Genomic DNA, 22228 nt, shown 5'->3' on the forward strand with positions numbered 1-22228 from the left:
TGTGTGGATATTTTGAATTCAAATAAATGAGGTTATGATTTAATCTAACTTGTTAAAAATAATATATTAATGTATATGGGATTTAGTGCTGGGCGGTATACCGGTTCATACCGAAAACTGTTTTTTTTGTTAAGATATGAATTTTTCTTATACCACAACACCGGTTTAAATTGCCTAAAACGACGTTCGGAATGTGGCACAGTGGGAAACTTTTCAAGGGGGGCTCTTTTTCACTGCTACACCTCTAAATAGGCATGCAACGGAGTACATGCGGTAGTATATGTATTGCGGGATGAAAATGGACAGAGAACATTCCGAAACTGAAGCTATAGCTGACAATAAAGTTGAACATGATGACACAGAAGAACTTTTGCCAAAAAAAAAGGAGTCACGTCCATTGCCTGGAGATACTTTGGTTTTAAAAGGTCGTATGTGGACCATTATGTTCAAATGTGTGAATACTGTTTCTATACTAACAAGTTGTACTTGTTTTATTTTTTTTCAATACAGTGTAATGTACCTGGGTAGTGTGTAATAGTGTGACGACATGCTGACTTTATTCTCAACATTTCTACTTTATTCTCGCCGTTTATGTCAAGATTAAAGTCGAACATTGTAAACTAAACTTCATCGTAAAATGAATATTTAATTTACTAGATTTTCTCAAACCCTGTCATAAGTTATATAGCACATTAAATGCTTTGTGTTAAGTGTTCCCCGAGCCATGTTAAATCAGTACGTGCTTCTTAAAATGACTTCCTCCTATACTGAGGAGGTGCTGGCAGTGATTGCCGCACAGAATACATTCACGTCATGAAATTCCTGTTCCCTGAACATTTAGAATGCTAAGATAAATACTTGATATAATTTTCATGATGAAATACATTAAAGCATGTATTAATCATGTGGGGGCACGGGGAACACTTAAAGCATTTAATGTGCTACATTAACTTATGACGAGGTTTGAGAAAATCTAGTAAATTAAACATTGATTTTAGGATGAAGTTTAGTTTACGAAATTCTACTTTAATTATAAAATAAACTATGAGAATAAAGTGGAAATGTCAACTTTAATCTCGACATAAGCATCAAAATGTTGACTTTGTTCTCGAAGTATAGTTTGTTTTTTTCTTCCCTGTGTACGTATGTCCCTACTACAATTCCGTAGGGCTATACCACAAATAGCATTATGAATGCAAGTTGCAGTTTTATTATTTATATATATAACTTAGCTTGAAGCAAGGTCCATATTATGCAATATGCCTAAATGATGGTTCAGTTGGTAAAGATGTCATCACCAAGTTGCACTTGTTTTATTTTATTTTATTTTTATTTGGTGAATACTGTGTAATGCATCTGGGCCCGAAGTAATAGTATTATTACTGGAAGTTGCACTATTATTTATTTTATTATTATTATTATTTGTTTAAATATTATGCAGTTTAATGATGGTAAAGTTGTTTAAAAAGTCACTTTAACGTGTCAGTGGACAGAGATTAACATTAACAGAAAGTGTAGTTGGTTTACAAAAAATATTTACTATTACTTTTCTAAGACATGTTCAGTGCAATACAACTTTTGACAAGCAACTCTGGATATTTTACTAAGTCTAAATGCCTCTTTGGATGGTTTAAAATATGTTGTCAAAAATATAGTTTAAGTTGTTTGCAAAATATGTTAAATAAAAAGGTTCTATATTTTGACTGCATCTGTCATGCAATGTGATTCCTTCTCTTCATTAGTGCCACCCCCTTGAAGACTATCACTTTATGGGGCCATGCAAACCTGTATTAATACTTGTGTGCACATTAAAATGTTTTTGTTTTTGTACAATGGACAATGCTCATGACAGTGGAATAGGTTATTCTTAGCCAGTCTACTGCAGTAATTGCAGTGGAAAATGTGGTTAACATCTACTCATGCATGGGAAAAAAATACCGTTGAATACCGTGAAACCGGGATAATTTAGAAATATACCGTGATATAGAAGTTTGGTCATACCGCCCAGCTCTAATGGGAATACTTTGAAATAGAAAATGTTAGGAAGGATATTCATCTTGACAATGTTAATTCTTTCAGCTAGAGTGAGATGAAGGGTAGACCATGTATGCAAATATTGCTTAATGCTAGAATCCCTGAAGCCTACAAGAAGACCCCGTTGCTCTGAGCTCGAGTGACCAAGCTGACTCCAGGAGAGTGCTCCAAAGATGGTAACACAAGCAAGGCAAGAGGGGAGGGCTCCATGCAAGGCTGAAAGCCTGCGCGAGCCAATCGCCGCTAACTAGCCTCTTGTTAGCCAACACGCGATCTCTGGAAAAGAAACTGGATGAGCTAAGGATTACAGCGCAGCGGGAAATAAGAGAGTGCTGAGACCTGGCTTTCAGACAAAGTCCCAGAATGCGATTTTCAGCTAAAGAGTCACTCTGTGCACCGAGGAAATCGCACCACAGCCTCTGGTAAGGCTGGGGGGCTGTGTGTGTTTATTAACAATTCATGGTGTGGAGATATATGGACTGTTTATAAGCACTGCTCACAAGATGGGAAGTTTTTCCTTCTGAAATGCCGACCCTATTATTTTATACAGTGCATCCGGAAAGTATTCATAGCACATCACTTTATCCACATTTTGTAATGTTACAGCCTTATTCCAAAGTTTTAAATTAATTTTGTTCATCAGAATTCTACACACAACACCCCATAATGACAACGAGAAAAAAGTTTGAGGTTTTTGCAAATTTATTAAAAATAAAAAAACTGAGAAATCACATGTATATAACTATTCACAGCCTTTGCTCAATACTTTGTCGATGAACCTTTGGCAGCAATTACAGCCTTGAGTCTTTTTGAATATGATGCCACAAGCTTGGCACACCTATCCTTGGCCAGTTTCGCCCATTCCTCTTTGCAGCACCTCTCAAGCTCCATCAGGTTGGATGGGAAGCATCGCTGCACAGCCATTTTAAGATCTCTCCAGATCGGATTTAAGCCTGGGCTCTGGCTGGGCCACTCAAGGACATTCACAGAGTTGTCCTGAAGCCACTCCTTTGATATCTTGGTTGTGTGCTTAGAGTCGTTGTCCTGCTGAAAGATGAACCATCGCCCCAGTCTGAGGTCAAGAGCTCTGGAGCAGGTTTTCATCCAGGATGTCTCTGTACATTGCTGCAGTCATCTTTCCCTTTATCCCGACTAGTCTCCCATTTCCTGCCGCTGAAAAACATCCCCACAGCAAGTTGCTGCCACCACCATGCTTCACTGTAGGGATGGTATTGGCCTGGTGATGACCGGCCTGGTTTCCTCCAAATGTGACTCCTCACATTCACACCAAAGAGTTTAATCTTTGTCCAGGCGGGCTGCCATGTGCCTTTTACTAAGGAGTGGCTTCCGTCTGGCCACTCTACCATACAGGCCTGATTGGTAGATTGCTGCAGAGATAGTTGTTCTTCTGGAAGGGTCTCCTCTCTTCACAGAGGACCTCTGGAGCTCTGACAGAGTGAGTGACCATCGGGTTCTTGGTCACCTCCCTGACTAAGGCACTTCTCCCCCGATCGCTCAATTTAGATGGCCGGCCAGCTCTAGTAAGAGTCCTGGTGGTTTCGAACTTCTTTCACTTACGGATGATGGAGGCCACTGTGCTCATTGGGACCTTCAAAGCAGCAGAAATTTTTCTGTAACCTTCCCCAGATTTGTGCCTCGGGACAATCCTGTCTTGGAGGTCTACAGACAATTCCTTTGACTTCATGCTTGGTTTGTGCTCTGACATGAACTGTCAACTGTGGGACCTTATACAGACAGGTGTTTGCCTTTCCAAATCATGTCCAATCAATTGAATTTACCACAGGTGGACTCCAATTAAGCTGCAGAAACATCTCAAGGATGATCATGGGAAACAGGATGCACCCGAACTCAATTTTGAGCTTCATGGCAAAGGCTGTGAATACGTCTGTACATGTGCTTTCTCAATTTTTTTTATTTTTAATAAATTTGCAAAAATCTCAATTAAACTTTTTTCACGTTGTCATTATGGGGTGTTGTGTGTAGAATTCTAAGGAAAAAATGAATTTAATCCATTTTGGAATAAAGCTGTAACATAACAAAATGTGGAAAAAGTGATGCGCTGTGAATACTTTCCGGATGCACTGTATATTATAGTAATAATAACAGCATCTCACTAATCAAAAAGTGGAGTGCCCAAACTCGAACCTGGAACCTTTTTGGCTATAAGGCAGCAGTTCTTACATCTGCACCATCCAAGAAGACAAATCAGTTTTCTGTCGATTGACATTTGAGCTTGGGTTTTTACCTCATTGACAGCAACATGTAAATTGAATGATTTTTTTTAAATTTTTTTTTTACTTTGGCTATATTCTTGAATAAAAGCGGACATGTTTATTTAATATTTGGACTAAAGTCTTCATACATTCTAAACTTCATGTCATTATTAGTATAACATGGAAAAATTTTCTGCTTTTGTTAAGTGCTCAGCATTTTTTGCCTTGCATTTCCTTTCATCCTACACTTATACAGATCGTTGTAGACATGGAACATTCATGAAAAGCATGCGTTTCAAATAAAGATATATTATTTACCCTAAACAACTCCAGGCATCTCACACGCAGATAAAGAGCCTTGAGCTGGGAGAACTTTTTGCCCAAGTTGAGCTGCAACGGTGGGGGGATGGGAAAGCAAGTTGCTTGCTGCTTATGCTGATCGACACATTTGCAAAACAAAAGATGCTGATGAGAAGAGGTACATAGGAATTTAAGATGGCCCGGGATTATGAGTTTTTTTGTAGGCTTCAGGGATTCTAGTGTTAAATGGTATTGTAGATCATGTTTATGGCTATCAACAAATGCCATTCAGCTTTAAATATTTATAAACTCAGAAAAAATGGCAATAAAGAATGATGAAGAATATGTTTTATAATTAGTGCTGTTAATTGGGCTATACAATAAAGATAAATTGCTAAGAGATGCCATGGCCACAAACATTCCCATTTACATATATTACTGTGGTAATTACTGGTGGTCACCTAAGAAGCTGCGGTGTCTGGTTCAGAACCAGCTCCTTACAGTGTGACCTAACAGGAGAACTCCAATGCTCATTCAGGCATGGACTAATTCTAAGTTCCACAAGGCAGAGAGCTTACTGGTGAACATCAGCAAAGGTCTTTCTCACTCAGCTCCCACCTTTCTGTGCAGCACCACCGCTCATTAAATACAAAGATTTATTGTTTACTAACAAGTAGTGTTAATCAGCAAATCTGCTGCTTTCACCCTTGTTTGTCGAAATATTTACTTTTAAATTTGTCAGGTTTAGAAATTTTGTTTTTCCCATTTCAGTACCCCATATAGATAGATAGATAGATAGATAGATAGATAGATAGATAGATAGATAGATAGATAGATAGATAGATAGATAGATAGATAGATAGATAGATAGATAGATAGATAGATAGATAGATAGATAGATAGATAGATAGATAGATAGATAGATAGATAGATAGATAGATAGATACTTTATTAATCCCAAGGGGAAATTCACATAATCCAGCAGCAGTATACTGATACAAAGAAACAATATTAAATTAAATAGTAATAAAAATGAAAAGAATTAAAATAAAATTAATGTTCGCATTTACTCCCCCGGGTGGAATTGAAGAGTCACATAGTGTGGGGGAGGAACGATCTCCTCAGTCTGTCAGTGGAGCAGGACAGTGACAAAAGTCTGTCACTGAAGCTACTCCTCTGCCTGGAGATGATCCTGTTAAGTGGATGCAGTGGATTCTTCATGATTGACAGGAGTTTGCTTAATGCCCGTCGCTCTGCCACAGATGTTAAACTGTCCAACTTTAATCCTACAATGGAGCCTGCCTTCTTAACAAGTTTGTCCATGCGTGGGGGTCTTTCATCTTTATGCTGCCACCCCAGCACACCACCGTGTAGAAGAGGGCACTTGCCACAACCGTCTGGTAGAACATCTGCAGCATCTTACTGCAGATGTTGAAGGATGCCAACCTTCTCAGAAAGTATAGTCTGCTCTGAGCTTTCTTACATAGAGCAGCAGTATTGGCAGTCCAGTCCAATTTGTCATCCAGCTGCACTCCCAGATATTTATAGGTCTGCACCCTCTGCACACAGTCACCTCTGATGATCACAGGGTCCATGAGGGGCCTGGGCCTCCTAAAATCCACCACCAGCTCCTTGGTCTTGCTGGTGTTAAGGTGTAAGTGGTTTGAGTCGCACCATTTAACAAAGTCCTTGATTAGTTTCTATACTCCTCCTCCTGCCCACTCCTGATGCAGCCCACAATAGCAGTGTCATCAGCGAACTTTTGCACGTGGCAGGACTCCGAGTCATATTGGAAGTCTGATGTATATAGATTGAACAGGACCGGAGAAAGTACAGTCCCCTCCGGTGCCCCTGTATTGCTGCACACAATGTCAGACCTGCAGTTCCCAAGACGCACATATTGAGGTCTGTCTGTAAGATAGTCCACAATCCATGCCACAAGGTGTGAATCTACTCCCATCTCAGTCAGCTTATCCCTAAGGAGCAGAGGTTGGATGGTGTTGAAGGCGCTAGAGAAGTCCAAAACATAATTCTTACAGCACCACTGCCTCTGTCCAGGTGGGAGAGGGATCGATGAAGCATATAGATGATGGCATCCTCCTCCCACCTTCTCCTGGTATGCGAACTGTAGAGGGTCGAGGGCGTGACGGACCTGTGGCCTCAGGTGGTGAAGCAGCAGCCGCTCCATTGTCTTCATCAGATGTGACGTCAGAGCAACAGGCGGAAGTCATTCAGCTCACTAGGACGTGATACCTTTGGGACAGGAGTGATACAAGATGTTTTCCAAAGCCTCGGGACTGTCCCTGTTCCAGGCTCAGGTTGAAGATGCGCTTTAGAGGACTCCCCAGTTCCAACGCACAGGCCTTCAGCAATCGTGGCGATACACCATCTGGACCCGCTGCTTTGCTGGCACAAAGTCTTTTCAGCTCTCTGCTCACCTGGGCTGCTGTAATTGTGGGTGGGGATGTCTCACCTATGCTGGTATCAGCAGAAGGATGGTTGGAGGATGCAGTACTCCGAGGTGAGAGTGGGTTACTGTGATCAAACCTATTAAAGAAGTTGTTCATTTGGTTTGCTCTCTCCACGTCTGTCTCGATGGTGGCACCCCGCTTTGAGCTGCAGCCAGTGATAATCTTCATCCCATCCCACACTTCCTTCATACTGTTGTTCTGCAACTTCTGCTCCAGCTTTCTCCTGTACTGCTCTTTCGCCGCCCTGAGCTGGACTCGGAGTTCCTTCTGCACGCACTTCAGCTCATGCTTATCACCACCTTTAAAAGCCCTTTTCTTCTGGTTCAAAAGGCCCTTGATGTCACTTGTAATCCATGGCTTGTTGTTAGCATAGCAGCATACTGTTCTTACTGGAACTACAATGTCCATACAGAAGTTGATGTAATCAGTTGTGCATTCAACAGCCTCTTCAATGTTCTCACTATGTGATCTCAGCAATATATCCCAGTCTGTAGTTCCAAAGCAGTCTCTCAGAGCCTGCTCTGCCTCAGGGGACCATATCCTCCGTAGCTGTAACAGCCAACACTGATAGGACCGCTTCCCTGGTATATAATGCTGATCATTTGCATTACAGACCCTGTAGGTTGAGTTATCTGTGCTTAAAGCCAAATGTGCAGGTCCATCTTTGAGTTCCACATCAACATAAGAGAAGGAGCTGCATGCCCGATCTATGCATAATAACTAGCATGTGGTGCCACGAGAGTGAAAACAAACTTTGAAGGAGCCGGACACCCCCACCCAAATAGCGGAGACTCTATGAAATAATAATAATAATAATGAAAGATTCATTAATATTTACAAGACGCTTTGCTTCTATCTTTTTGATAGAATAAAAAGTGCAAAGCATCAGCACAGACAGTTTAGAAAGCTTTCAGTGCAACTTCAAAAAATAGAATGAGCCAGTAGTTTCAATAAAAACAATGCCACTTTGAATTTTCTGCCTTTAAAAGACAAGCATATTTTTTCTGACATTTTATTATTTCAGCATTATACTTTGTTTTGATGAAGTATTTATGACTGTATGTCTCTGATTTTGCACTTTCTTTTTTGATTTCACGGAGGCATGATGGTATAGTGGTTGGCACTGCTGCCGCATAGCTCAGGTGACCCTTTTGGTCACAATAATACATATACAGCATAAATAAAAAGTTATCTCTGCTTCTGAAGACTAATAAACTCAATAAGAACTGATATCTAATAACCAAAGTTAATATGGCATTAAAATATATAACAAAAGTGCCCAAAACTTGCACTGTGCAGTCTATAATTATATGACAGAGTAATTTGTTTTAAAAGGAATGCCAATTTATGATTATTTTTTTAATAGAAAAAAAAGAAGTAAGGGATGGCATAAGGCCAGAGGCAACATTAAGATGACTTAGCTTGAGCAATAAGCTGAAAAGGCCATTAAGGAAGAAATGTCCAGAAGTTTAGTTTAAAAGAATAGGGACCAACATAAACTTGCTTATGGACAGAAAACTATAGGTGTACAGACTTTTCAAGCACTCTGGTGTTCTATACTAAATGTCAGTATATACAGTGGGCCCTGAGAGGGACTTACAGCCTGTTTTTAGATCTTTCCTGTTAATGCAACCCCAAATTAGGTTAAGCAGATCTAATAATGAGATGAAATTTAGAATATAGATGGAAAATTAAGATATTTTAAAATGTCCTTATTCTAAAAAAACACTTAATAGTTTTAAACATGAAAAACAAATAAAAACTACTTAAAGTTAATCAAAACATATCTATGAAATATTTACCATCATGCCAATGCCAGCAGTTGCTTGAGCAACAGCTCTCAAGCCATCTGACAGGTTCTCAGTTAAAGCACGCCCCACCAGAGTAGCATCAGAGGACAGACGATTAATAAGCTCTCCAGTACTGGTTTTGTCAAAAAATCCCAATTCCTGCCTCAAAATTGAGGAAAAAAGGGAATGTCGCAAATTTCTCACTATCTCTTGCCCTGGAAAAATTCATAGAAAAATAGTTTAGATTTTTTTTGACATTCAATATTCCATTTATAAATTATATGATATTAAGAAAGGAAGGAAGAATGTATAATTAAAATCAATCTTTTACACACAGGCAGTTTAAAAAACATATAACAAGTACAGTATGTTTAAAAAAACATTCTATTACTTTAACTTAATAAAAATATAAATTTGAAAACAAGCATGAACATTAAATATGAAAAGCCATTTAAAAGGGTTACATCTTAATATCAGAGCTTCTAAATCCCTCTTTTCTCTTAGCTGTCAAGTAACATATTCGATATATCTTTCTTAATCATCAGACAACCTGTATACTATACCTGAAATCTGCATAAGGTAGACCCGGATAGCATTAGCAATGGCTCCACACAGAAAAACACCTGCCAGTGTTCCACATAATGAGGTCAGAGTGGCATTTATGTCCCCATTTGAACCAACATAGATGGCATCAACAATTTTTCCAAGGTAAAACGGAGCAGCCATAGTAACTGTACTAGAAACAGCCAGGAAGCAAACAGCAGCTGATTGAAAACATAAAAATAGTAAAAGATCATCACTATACATAAATCATAGTTGGGAGGCTTTCTTTCCTTTCTCTATCTTTCAGCATTATTAATGGTCAGTAGTAAATATTAAATTGCAAATGTATTCTTCCTCTACATATACATTTTATTTTGAGTCTTCATCTAATGTACATTAACCATGTATAAACCTTCACCAGTTTAGCTGACAGCATATATTTATATTTAGTATGACATAGCGGATAGAGCGTTGGACTTGACCAGTTGTAAAAAAAAAAACATATAAGCAGCTGTACTGAATGCTGATCTTATAAGTAACATTTGATAAAGGCATAATCAAATATACAATAACAATACTAACAGAAAAATGTAAAACCCAACACAAAGCAAATCCAGGCAAACAGCAAACATACATATTTTACTTTTTTCATTGTGATGTGCCAGCAAAATTCTAAGAATTAAACATTTTTCTGTGTAAACCATCACCATAAAAGGCAAGCTTGTAAAAATAAAATTAGAATAAATATTCAAGCTAATAGATTAGAAATAGCTATTAAATGGGTAATACAGATTAGTAAAACAATACACACTCTATAGCAGTGCTTGAAAAAGTCCAAAGCAGATCTACTAGGCTGATTCCAGGACTACAAAGAATGAGTTCTGAGGAAAGATTAAAAGAGATGAACCTTTTCAGTTTAAGGAAACAGAGATTAAGAAGTGACATTACTGAAGTGTTTAAAATTATGAAAGAAATTAGTACAGTGGATTGAGGATGTTACTTTAAAATGAGTTCCTATTAACAAGGGGCCACAGTTGCAAACTTGTTCATCGTAAATTTTACTGTTACAAATGTTTGTGATGCGCCATCTGTTGCAATGAATTAATACATGCGTTACAAAATGCTTTCCAATAAATGGTGCATTGCAAACATTAACTCCGAGGTCTGCATTGATTACTTGAATTTCAACCAGTCTTAGAAGGGTAGCAAAGCTAGTATGTATGTTTTTATAGCTACACTGTAGATCCATCATCATCTTCTTTTTTCTGCTGCTCCCGTTAGGGGTTGCCACAGCGGATCATCTTAGGCGAAAAAATGAGTCACATATCTTAAAATAGTTTTTAATTCCTAAGACTGACAAACTGCCAGGTATCATCATCAGAGGAAAATTATTAGATATACAGGAATCAAAGACAGTATATAGCTGGAGAAGGCTGGTAATGTAAGGGGAGGGATGGAGGGTTGATTAGTAAGGTGGGGTTTGGAAGATGTTGATCATAAAGTCTTTTTTATTATTTAGATATTTTTCTTTTTAAGCCTGCGTATGCTAGGTTCAAGTCCAAATATCTGTTAATGGAATTTTCATTAGAGAGCCACGATTCAGCCAGCTCTCTGGTTCTCTTACTATTGGCCCTGAATTTTACAGTATTCTAGTTAAATGTGTCCAGAGGAACATATACCACTGGGCATGCACTGCATGGAATGCTGTAACATGAGTTTCATGTCTTTGTGGTCGACTTTTTGCTTTTGGTATTGGTCAGCCACCGCACATACACCCTCCCTTAGGTGTGTCAGAAAGTCCAGATCTGGTATCAAGATGGCACACAAATCAGCATACACTTTATGGACTATCCTATCAGATATCTTCCGAACCCCACCTTCCATCCACACTATTCACCAGCTATATATTGCCTTTGATTTCAGTATGTCTGATCATTTTCCTCTAATGATGACACCTGGCAGGTTTTCGAAAGCTTAGGAATAAATACTATTTTAAGATACGTGGCTCATTTTCTCCCTTTATGGATCTATAGCTACTAATACGCAAACCGTATCACAAACTTTTGCTTCCTATGTAGAGAGGTAGAGAGAGAGACAGAGTTCAATTAAAGCCGATTCAATTACAGAGAAAACACATTTTCAGACAGATTCTGGCTTTAAGGATGCAGAGTCGAATGCAACTTTGTAAAAGTCTCATATCTTATGGAAACAAAAACCTTCACAGTTGGCAAATTGCCAATATGTTCAGTTCACTCCCTGACATTCCCTTTTCTCTGCAGCTTGACGTTTCTGAATTCTTTGAATTCCGAGGAACTCTCGACTGGAATCAAATGAGTGAACAAGTTTATCATATTTGCTGTGGGAGTTCAAAGGACTCCAAAGTTGTTCATTTAACACTAGAATTATGAAAGCCTACGAAAAAACTCATAAATCAGTCTCACCTTAAATCCGTTCGCCCCTCTCCATCAGCGTCTTTTGTCTTGTAAATGTGTCAACAAGCAGCCTGCTATCATAAACCCCCTCCGCACAAAGTTTTCATATCTCAAGTCTGTTTACCTGCGTGTCAGTTGCTTAGAGTTGTATAGAGTAAATACTATATCGTTATTTGGAACACATGCATTTCATGTATGTTCAGTGTCTACAATTTATGTAAACACATCGTTAAAACAGAAACGTTTTTCATGTTTTAGCAATAATTGACAAAAAGTAGACATGAAGCGTATAATGTGTGAAGCCTGAAGTCCAAATATCAAATAAACACTTTCACAAAAGGTACAAGTATAACAAACGAAGTGCACTTTTATTCAAGAATATAACTGCAGAAAAAGAACCTGCGTTAGGGTGCGAAACTGACACTGCCTTTATACGAGTGGCACAGCAGTAAGCGGTAAGGCGCGCATGCTACAGACACGCACACACAGGCGCGCGCGAGACAGACAGACACACACACAGGCGTGTGCGAGACAGACAGACACACACACAGGCGTGTGCGAGACACACACAGGCGCGCGTGAGAGAGAGAGAGAGACAGACAGACACACACAGGCGAGAGAGAGAGACACACACACACAGACACAGAGGCGCGCGCTTAAGAGAGAGACACACACATGCGAGAGACAGACACACACACACACTTAGGCCCGCGAGATAGACACAGACACTCACAGGCGCGCATGTGTATTGTTGCAATGTTACTTTTATTGGTTGTTTATTAAATTACAGATTTTTCAAATGTTCATTTATATCCCTGTGCTTAAAACTCATTAAAAAAAAAAGTGTTTTTAGGGAGCGGGTCGTAAGGCTATAGCACAAACTCTTGCAGTGTTAGTTTTCTCTGTTGTTCAAGGTTTTCTTAGTGTTATTCAATGTTTTTACATTTAGTTTACTATTACGCTGTGCATTCAATGGTATAATTAACTATATTTGTGCTTAAAAACTTAAAAACAAAATATTTTTACATACAGCTCATACGGTCTGGAACAGATTAATTGTATTTACATACAATACTATGGGGGAAATTACTTCGGTTCACGACCAAATCGGGTTACAACCAGAGTTTTGGAACGAATTATGGTCGTGACCCGAGGTTCCACTGTATTACTGTCAGACAAAATTGCAGGCATTTTACGGAAATACAAACCAGTATTACTGAGAGAGAAAATTAAAGGCACACAATACAGTGACGCATATTACAGCCACATACAAGGTCTCTTGCCATTTAATAGAGACTGTACCTACTAATGTTGATGCTTTACTGTTCTAGCGCCCATTATTGTAACGGGCTTAATGTCTAGTTTTTGAATAAAAGTGCACTTGTTTTGTTATACTTGCACCTTTAGTGAAAGTGTTTATTTGATATTTGGACTTCAGGCTCCACACATTATACTTTTCATGTCTACATTTTGTCAATTATTACTAAAACATGAAAAACATTTCTGTATTAACAATGTGTTTACATAGATTGTTACAGACACGGAACAGACATGAAATGCATGTGTTCCAAATAACGATATAGTATTTACTCTATACAACTCTAAGCAACTGACACGCAGGTAAATAGACCTGAACTGAGAAAACTTTGTGCGGTGCTGGAGAAATGTGATAGCAGGCTGCTTGTCGACACATTTACAAGACAAATGACGCTGACGGAGAAATGCGAAACGGATTTAAGGTGGGATGGAGTTTTTTCGTAGGCTTTGCTAATTCTAGTGTTAAGTTCAAAAATAAAACTTGTTTAAAAGTACTATTCTGAGTGTTATTTGTGAAACTCTGAACCCAATATGTGACAACTGGTACCAGGAATGGAGTTGCACAAAAATGGTTCAACAACAACAGTAATATTATGCCGAATGTGTCGTGCTTCCCCCGATCTTGAAGAGAGGGTTCCTATATGTGCAAGGGATAGGCTATACAAAATATTTGCTATCGATGACCGTGAGAGCTTTCTATTTACCTTTGGTTGCACCGCCACAATGATGTGCTGGGACAGAAGAAATTGAGCCACTGTCCTTGCCACTTTGCTAACTGGCAATGCTTAACAGGCTATAGAGAATATTTCCTTCATCAGGATGGATGACTATGATTTTATGAAGGACAAATTCTTCTTCATACCACTTCAAGTTCTCTAGTTAAGGGATTTAAGTTCAGAGTTTGACAAATCAACTTACTGTCTGATAAGAGCTCAAACACAGGACTTTTTGAATTTCATTCAAAGCTGATTTTGGAATGATCCTGTGGAATACATAATAGAGAAACTTGAAAGAGCTCCTTAATTAGATGCTTAGAAGTGATGTGTGGTGTTTGATAGATTTAGTAATAAGAGATGGAGGGTGCAAAGGCTACTCTGAGAGACTATCCTAGACTGGCTAACCTAGGCTGGTACCTGATCCAAAACTACCATCATGCCCTCATTCAGCTCCCTAAGGAGTAAATTACGCTTGATGCAAGTTTATACAGGGTGGCCCACGGAAAAGTAGCCCGTCTCCCTGGCGAAAAAAGGCGCCCTTTCCATAAAGAAAGAAAGAACTTGAAATGCAAAAATCTTTACTCACTCTTTACAGAAAGTGCTGAAAATGATTCTTTGTGGAATGGAATACATGTCGCTCAGCTCGTACTCACAAGTTTGCACTCACGCCTACACAGCTTTCGTGATGAGGGTAGTCAATCGGCGCGCCACTCTGGCAGGAAGGCGGGCTACTTTTTTGTGGGCCACCCTGTACCAGTGCGCCACACTCAAACTACAGCTCAGAGCACCTAAAGCTATGCTCGTCAACCTGTTACTCTGAATTCTCTCCCACAGAATTTGCTTTACTAGACTCGGGTAGTGACCACTGCAGGATCCAGCGAGAACTGCTACAAAAGCCAAGGTGTAAAAAGTTGGAGCAAGCAGATATTTGCTGTGTCTATGGTGATGTTACGCAATATGAGACTGTACTACTTCCTGTGAAATATAGGGGGGAAACATACAGGGTCTGGACGGCAAATGTGGACCCTTGTCCCTTCCAATGCTAATCAGGAAACTAAACAGTCTTTTCTCTCTCAGATGCATAAAATTTGAAGAGGGAACTTTTTTCCAATTCTGTTAAAATGTGGAAGAAGGCATGCTTGTATTGTTGCTGAAGTTAATTTAGAAACTAAACTAGATTTAAGTAGTGAAAATAAACAACAGACTCTTACCCCAGATTTAGAGGAACTATTCTTAGAATCCTCAGAAGAAATGCCTGGACCTGACCTGATGGCAATGTCCCTTCTACCTCCTCTGACAATAACAAAGGGTCACCAATTCATAGTGCACAAATTATTACAGAATCCGAGTTTGAGATTAAAAAAGTAAAACACGAAGTTTAGAACAACAAGTTAACAAAGATTTAATTAAATAAGTACACAAAGCTGAGGGAAAGAATGTGAGCAACTGGATTGCATTTCTCATTTTAGAGCTACTCATTTAACAGAGAAAACACATTTATAGATAAATACTGGTGTTAAAGATGTAGGATCAAATGCAGTTTTGCATGCATCTTTGAACAAATCCTACATTTCATGGTAGCAAAAACCTTTATGGCTAGTTAAATGCCAAGACATTCAGTTTACTCCCAGCAGGCATTTCCTTCTTACAAACTGTGGATGCTTGTGGTCGCTCAACTTGCAATTTGATGGCATTGACAAAGTCAAGTCAAGTTGGGGACCATGCACTGGTACAATGCGTTGCCACACCCACTACACGATGAAACAACTAAGGATCCCGGTTGCCAACCCCCCAGGCAGACACGCGGTCCAGTCTCACCCTCCGGAAATGACCCTCTATCTGCCGAAGCCAGGTGTTACGTGGGTGTCCCTCTTGGCCTGGACCAGCCACTCGGGTCCCCAACAATGAGGATCTTATAAGCTGGATCACCCTCGGGGAAACACACCACATGGCCAAAGTGCCGTAACTGATGCTCCCTTACAATGCAGGTAATGTGTCTCATTCGGGACTCCATGAGCAACTGCTCATTCGAAACAAAGTCAAACCAACAGTACCCAGGGATTTTCCGGAGAGACACAGTACCAAAGGAGTCCAGTCTTCGTCTCAGGTTACTGGATATGCAACTATATAGCAAGACAGGAAGCACCAGGACTCTAAAGACTTGGACATTCATCCTTTTGCATAGATATCGGGAACGCCATACACCCTTTTACAGGGACCTCATGACCCTACCATGCTCTCCCAATCTGTCTACTGACTTCATAGGAAGAGTTACCAGTGATATGAATGTCAATGCCAAGGTAAGTAAACCTCTCGACAAGGTTGACACTCTCTCCACAGACAGACACACTGCTGATGGCTGTGCCAAAGAGGTCATTAAAGGCCTGGATCTTAGTTTTTATCCAGGACACTTGCAAGCCCAAACACTCAGACTCCTTGCTCAGTCTCTTGAGTGCCCCGATCAGGGCCTCCATTGACTCCGCGAAGATCATAGCATAGTCAGCAAGTCAAAATCTGTGAATCCTTCTTCACCAGCAGGTGCCCCACAGCCACTGGACCCCATGACCTTGCCCAACACCCAGTCCATACAAGCACTGAACAGAGTAGGAGCAAGAACACACTCCTGACAAACCGCAGAATCAACTGGGAAAAACACAGAAGTTCTGCCTCCACTCTGCACAGCACTCACAGTACCAGTGTACAGGCCAGCCATGATACTCAGCAACCTCGAGGGATCCCGCGAACCCTCAGGATGTCCCACAGGGCAGCTCGATCAACTGAGTCACAAGCTTCACGAAAAATCGACAAAAGCTGCAAAGAAACTCTGCCGATATTTGCGTTTGTACCCCATGAGAACCCTCAGTGCCAGGATGCGGTCTATGGTAGACTGCTCAGGCGTAAAACCAGACTGTTCTGGTCGTTGGTAGGTGAGCAAGTGATCACGGATCCTATTGAGGACGACCCTAGCAAGGACCTTACCCGGAACCAAGAGCAATTTTATCCCCCTATAGTTGCTGCAATACAGGCGATCACCCTTCCCTTTCCAGATAAGGATGACAAGTCCCGTTTTCCAGTCAGTTGGGATGATGCCAGTCTCCCAAATGGAAGCAAAGATTGCTTGCAATGCCAGGAGGTATGCCTTCTCCAGGCTGGTGATAAGGCTGTCCTCCTCCTGACAAAGCTGCATTTTTATTTTTGTAATTCTGAGGAGATTCTTCTTCCTGTTACCGTAGGGGTTGTAGGTTTTACAGGGATGGGTTGCTAGCCCGATGCCCAACCCTTCTGCTTTCGCATCCAGGATTGGGACTGGCTACAGAAACAGCAAGAAGAATCTCATGTATTTCTGGTCAACCAGGCAGGAATTCAGTTTTGAGTCATATGACAGTGCTAGAGCAAACATGCATCGGTGTCTGATGCCCAAAGTTTTTTTTCTCAGCCAAGAACATCACAAGAACTGGGACATGGAATGTGCGAGCATTGTATCAGACTGGAAGTCACACCCAACTCCTACGGGTCTTCAATGATTACAGGCTCAAACATCCTTGGTGTAAGCGAGGTCAGTTGGACAGAGAGTGGACAAATCAACAGCAGTGGCAAGACCATCCTGTATGTAGGCAGTGAAGAACGGCATGAACATGGAATCGACCTCGTCCTAGGTTAACAATCAACGAAGGCACTAATTGGATGGAAAGCAGTCAGTGATCAAATAATCACAGCCCAATTTGCTCTTGGCAACGCCAAAGCAACCATCGTACAAGCTTATACACTAAAAATGCAGCAAAGGACAAATTCTATGAACATCTCAAAGACATCTTTGATAGAATTTTTACCTAAAACCTGAAGGACCTGATCAGGAACTTCAATGCCCAACTGGGCGGCCACTGACAAGAACTGGAAAACGTACTTGGAGCCCATGCATCCTCATCTCCACTTAATGACAATGGCAAGTAACTGGCAAACTCAACAGACTGTGTCTCGGGGACACATATTTCCAATGTCTGCGAATTCACAAAAAGACCTGGGGCCTCATGTATAACGCCGTGCGTAGAACTCGCACTATAACTTGGCGTAAGCACAAAGCGAAATGTGCTTACGCACAGAAAAATCCAGATGCAGGAATCTGTGCGTCTAACTTCCACGCTTCTTCCGCTACATAAATCCCGATCAGCGTGAAAACTAACGCCGCGTGCATGCGCATTATGTAACGCCCCAAATCCTCCCAGAATTACGCCTATTTGAATATGCAAATCAATATAAATTGCCCTTAAGCGCAGCCTTCTGTGAAAAGACAATGGGAAAAGCACGGGGAAAATATAAGAATTTCAGCGAATACCAAGTGGAGGCAAAGGAAAAACATACTATTTGTTCAAATAAACCGTGGTATAATCAACAAAATGAAGTTGATCGAGTGACATAGCGTGTTGGAGAAACTTGAAAGCTCACATTCACAAATTGCACAGTGCCGGAAATAAAAAAGAAGTCACATATCAAAGTTGCCGTGAAAAGAAGAGTTGTAAGCCCACTGTCTGAGTGTCATATGAAAGTTTATTAGGGTACAGAGAAAAAAGGCACACAGTGGGGAAAAAGCACGAAATGTCAACTTCAATCTCGACATTTCCACTTTAATCACGTAGTTTATTTTGTCATTTAGTAGAACATTATAAACTTCATCTTAAAATCGTTTAATCAACCAGTTTCTCAAATCACATCGTAATTAAAGTAGCACGTTAAATGCTTTGTTTTGTATTTGATCTTCTACTGTATGTGATCTATGTGTGTGAATCACTACTTGCTTCTTAAACTGGCTCTTTTCCTCCAACTGGACACAGAGTCCATTACATTTGTGATATTACAGCTCTCTGAATAACTAAAATACTGAGATGTATACGTGATGTCATTTTCATGATGATAGGAGCTAAAGCACATTATTAAACATGTGTTTCATGAGCCTCGTGCTCATGACAAGTATTTATCTTTGTCGAAATTTGCGCGCGCTTTTAGCTGTGTTGTTATTTTCTTTTCTGTTTTATATTCAATATATATTACGTAGGCCCAAGAGTCCTTGCTTTTCTTTCCCCAAGTAACCGATCGCCATACAATCAGCTCTGTAATAGACGCGTTAAGCCATCTGTAAGCTTAGCCCGATTCTTCAAAACGCTTAAAGAACATTGAAATATCTTCGTAGTACATGTTTAATTATTCTATCCTTCACGACACTCCCAGTGAAGAATATAGATTATTTAAATGAAGTTAAAGTTTTATGTGTATAATTTAACAAACATATTTTGCTGCATTTCACCTTAAAAATGATATCGTCATCATATGTAAATACGCTTTATAAAGTGGCCCAGGTTGTGAGATATTATAACTGTAGTGCAAGTTTACAGTGGGGTGATTGTACTTATAAGTACAAACAGTTCTACAAGGAGCAATTGATTGAGTGCATTTAAAGTTCTTGGGATTAAACTGTTTCTGAACCGCGAGGTCTGTACAGGAAAGGCTTTAAAACGTTTTGCAGTGGCTGAGACAGAGTGTCCTTAAAGCTGTATACCGATAATTCTCTTTCCGATCAGCTGCTGCTGTGATTCACACTCAGATACAGTGATATAAATACTCCGAGTGCAGTGAGAGTAATATGGAAAAAGATGATCCGCTGTGGCAACTCCTAACGGGAGGAGCTGAAAGAAGAAGAAGAAGAAGAAGAAGTGAGAGTAACACCGCTAAAGCAGTTATGGTATTTGGAATACTATGGCTGTTCCCTAGACCATTATATTGTTACGAGTTAATTACAATCAGATGCATTACACTAATAAACAATATGCGGTTAGTTTCTGTGTATTTATAAAGCTGCGTCATGAAAATAATGAGTAATCACACAAGAACAGTACCATTGCTTTGACGCTGGGTGCCGCCAGTTTGCAAAACCGAGCGGAGAACTTGTGTACGACAAGACATGAGGTACCGTGGAAAAGTGCGTGGCTTTACGCCAAGTGTAGGTTTAATACATCGCGATTTGAACATAGAAAAGTTCTTACGCAACATTTCTGTGCGTACGCACCGTTTATACATGAGGCCCCTGGAGGGCAGACATTGGATTGGACCATAATCTAGTTAAGGTGGACATCAAACTTAAGCTCTGAAACAAATGGGAGCTCATACCAAACAGACCATTCACAATGGAGAAGCTCAAGGATCCTGTAATTTCTGATACCTTCTCTCTGGAATTACACAACCCTTTCCCCTCTCAAGGATGTAGTGGATGAGGAAGGCCTCTAGAACAATCTCAGGGATACCATAATGAAGTGCGGCCAAAACAGTATTGAGAGATGCCAAGGAAAACATAAGGAACAGTGATTCCAAGACAAATTATGGAAGCTGACCCATAAAAGGAAAATTGCAAAGCTGAAACAGGAACAGGCCAAAGACATGAATGAACCGGAAGAAATGAGGTGAGGATACACTGAGATCGACTGGTGAAGAAAAGCAGCCAAAAGGATAAGAAGGACTGGCTGGAATGGAAAGGTGGTGAAGCGCAAGAGGCGGCTGACCGAAACAACTCTAATACTCTCTAATGTATCGTCGATGAACTGACCGGAAGGAGGAACGGTTCTGGTGTGCCGATCAAGGTCAAGAAGCTTTTAGACACTTAAGAAGAGCAGAACAAAGGTGGCTCCAACACTTTCAGGAAACCGTCAACCAACTAGACCCCACCATTACATACAACTTCGATGAAGAGAATCCTCAACAAGAGCTCCAGGTCAAAACTGGTGAGATCACCATCAAAGAAGTAAAGATTGCAATTAGAAGCTTCAAGAACAACAAACAACAAAGCAGCTGGCTTGGACTAAATACCTGCAGAGATCCTAAAATATGGCATCTAACCCATGATAGAAGAATTGACATTGCTGTTAAACAAGTGCTGGAGAAGTGGTGCAGTTCCGAAGAACTGGAGAAGATGCGCTATGGTCAAGATCCCCTGGCAGTGCATTACCTTTCTAGAACTCAGTGTCCGGAAAGGCATTCTGTGCAGTCCTCTTTCAATGGCTGCAAAGCACCTTTGACCAATGACTAAGAGAGGAACAAACCCATTGCAGCGAGCAAATCCACACCTTACGAAACCTTACAAAATCATAAAACACTGCATTGAGTATCAGCACCCACTGGCCATCAACTTCGTTGATTTCAAGTAAGCGTTCAATAGTGTCAACCGAGACTCGATTTGGCAAATCCTGTGCCTGTAAGGCATACCGGCAGTCTTCTTTACCATTTTCAAGAACCTGAAACTGCTGTGTCAGGACCATGAACGGCCACATGGAATTCTTTGAGATTGCGCTTGGGATCAGGCAAGGCTGTATCCTTTCACAGCTTCTCTTTCTTGTGTCCCTTAACTATGTCATATGATGAGTTGGAACACGCATCAGGGCAGGCATCCACTAGTTCAACAAAGATCTTCTTTGCGACCTGGACTTCACCAACAACATTGCCCTGCTTCAGGAAGACAAGCCAAAGTTGCAACATGTGATGAGTGACCTGGATAGAGAGGCGTAAAAAAATTGGCCCCTGGAATAGCATGAAGATGTTGAAGATCATGTATGTTACCTACATGGCCCAAATTTAGGCAGTGCAATAAGTATAGCGTAGTGGTTAAGGCTTTGCATTTCAAACCCTGAGGCTGTGGATTCAAATCCCACCGCTGATACTGTGATCAATTGGAAAACAATAAAGTCGTCAAATAAATAAATATAAATATAAATATGGGGAATCGGAGTCAGACCACAGCAGTTGAAGACAGTGGGCAGAGTAGTCCACCAGGATGGAGATGCAGAGGTGGCTGTCAAATATCGCATCAGGAAGGTGACAGCTATTTTTCGGAGGATGAATAAGATCTGGTATTTGCCATCTGTATCCCTAAAAATCAAGCTCCATTATTTCACCCCCATCATGGTCACTATAGCTGTCTATGCCAGTGAAACCTGGAAGGCATTAACAAATATCAACAGTGACTTTGAAGTCATTCAACAGAGATGCCTCCACCAAATCCTAAAGATCACATAATTCAACCACATCTCCAACGATTTGCAGGAGTGGCTCATGCAAATCACACATCAAGCACTCAGATTGGCCAGCCACATAATTTGCATGGAGAGCGACCAGGGGCCTCATGTATAAACGGTGCGTACACACAGAAATGTTGCATAAGAACTTTTCCACGTTCAAATCGTGATATATAAAACCTACACTTGGCGTAAAGCCACACACTTTTCCATGGTACCTCATACCTTGTCTTACGCAAGTTCTCTGCTCAGTTTTGCAGACGATGGCACCCAGCGTCAAAGCAGTGCTACTGTTCCTGTGTGGTTACTCCTTATTTTCCTGACGCGGCTTTATAAT

General features: G+C 40.5%; 1 protein-coding gene across 1 annotated transcript in view; it reads right to left on the reverse strand.

The window, feature by feature from the left end:
* Positions 1-22228, reverse strand: part of abcb10 (ATP-binding cassette, sub-family B (MDR/TAP), member 10) — a 130171-nt gene that overhangs the window by 93518 nt on the left and 14425 nt on the right. The window contains exons 2-3 of the mRNA XM_039748287.1: positions 9393-9593; positions 8842-9044 (exon numbers count right to left, since the gene is read on the reverse strand). Coding sequence (XP_039604221.1) covers positions 8842-9044; positions 9393-9593 — 404 coding nt within the window. The remainder of the gene's footprint in view (positions 1-8841; positions 9045-9392; positions 9594-22228) is intronic.

This window comes from Polypterus senegalus, chromosome 3, assembly GCF_016835505.1.
Source record: "Polypterus senegalus isolate Bchr_013 chromosome 3, ASM1683550v1, whole genome shotgun sequence".
NCBI lineage: Eukaryota > Metazoa > Chordata > Cladistia > Polypteriformes > Polypteridae > Polypterus > Polypterus senegalus.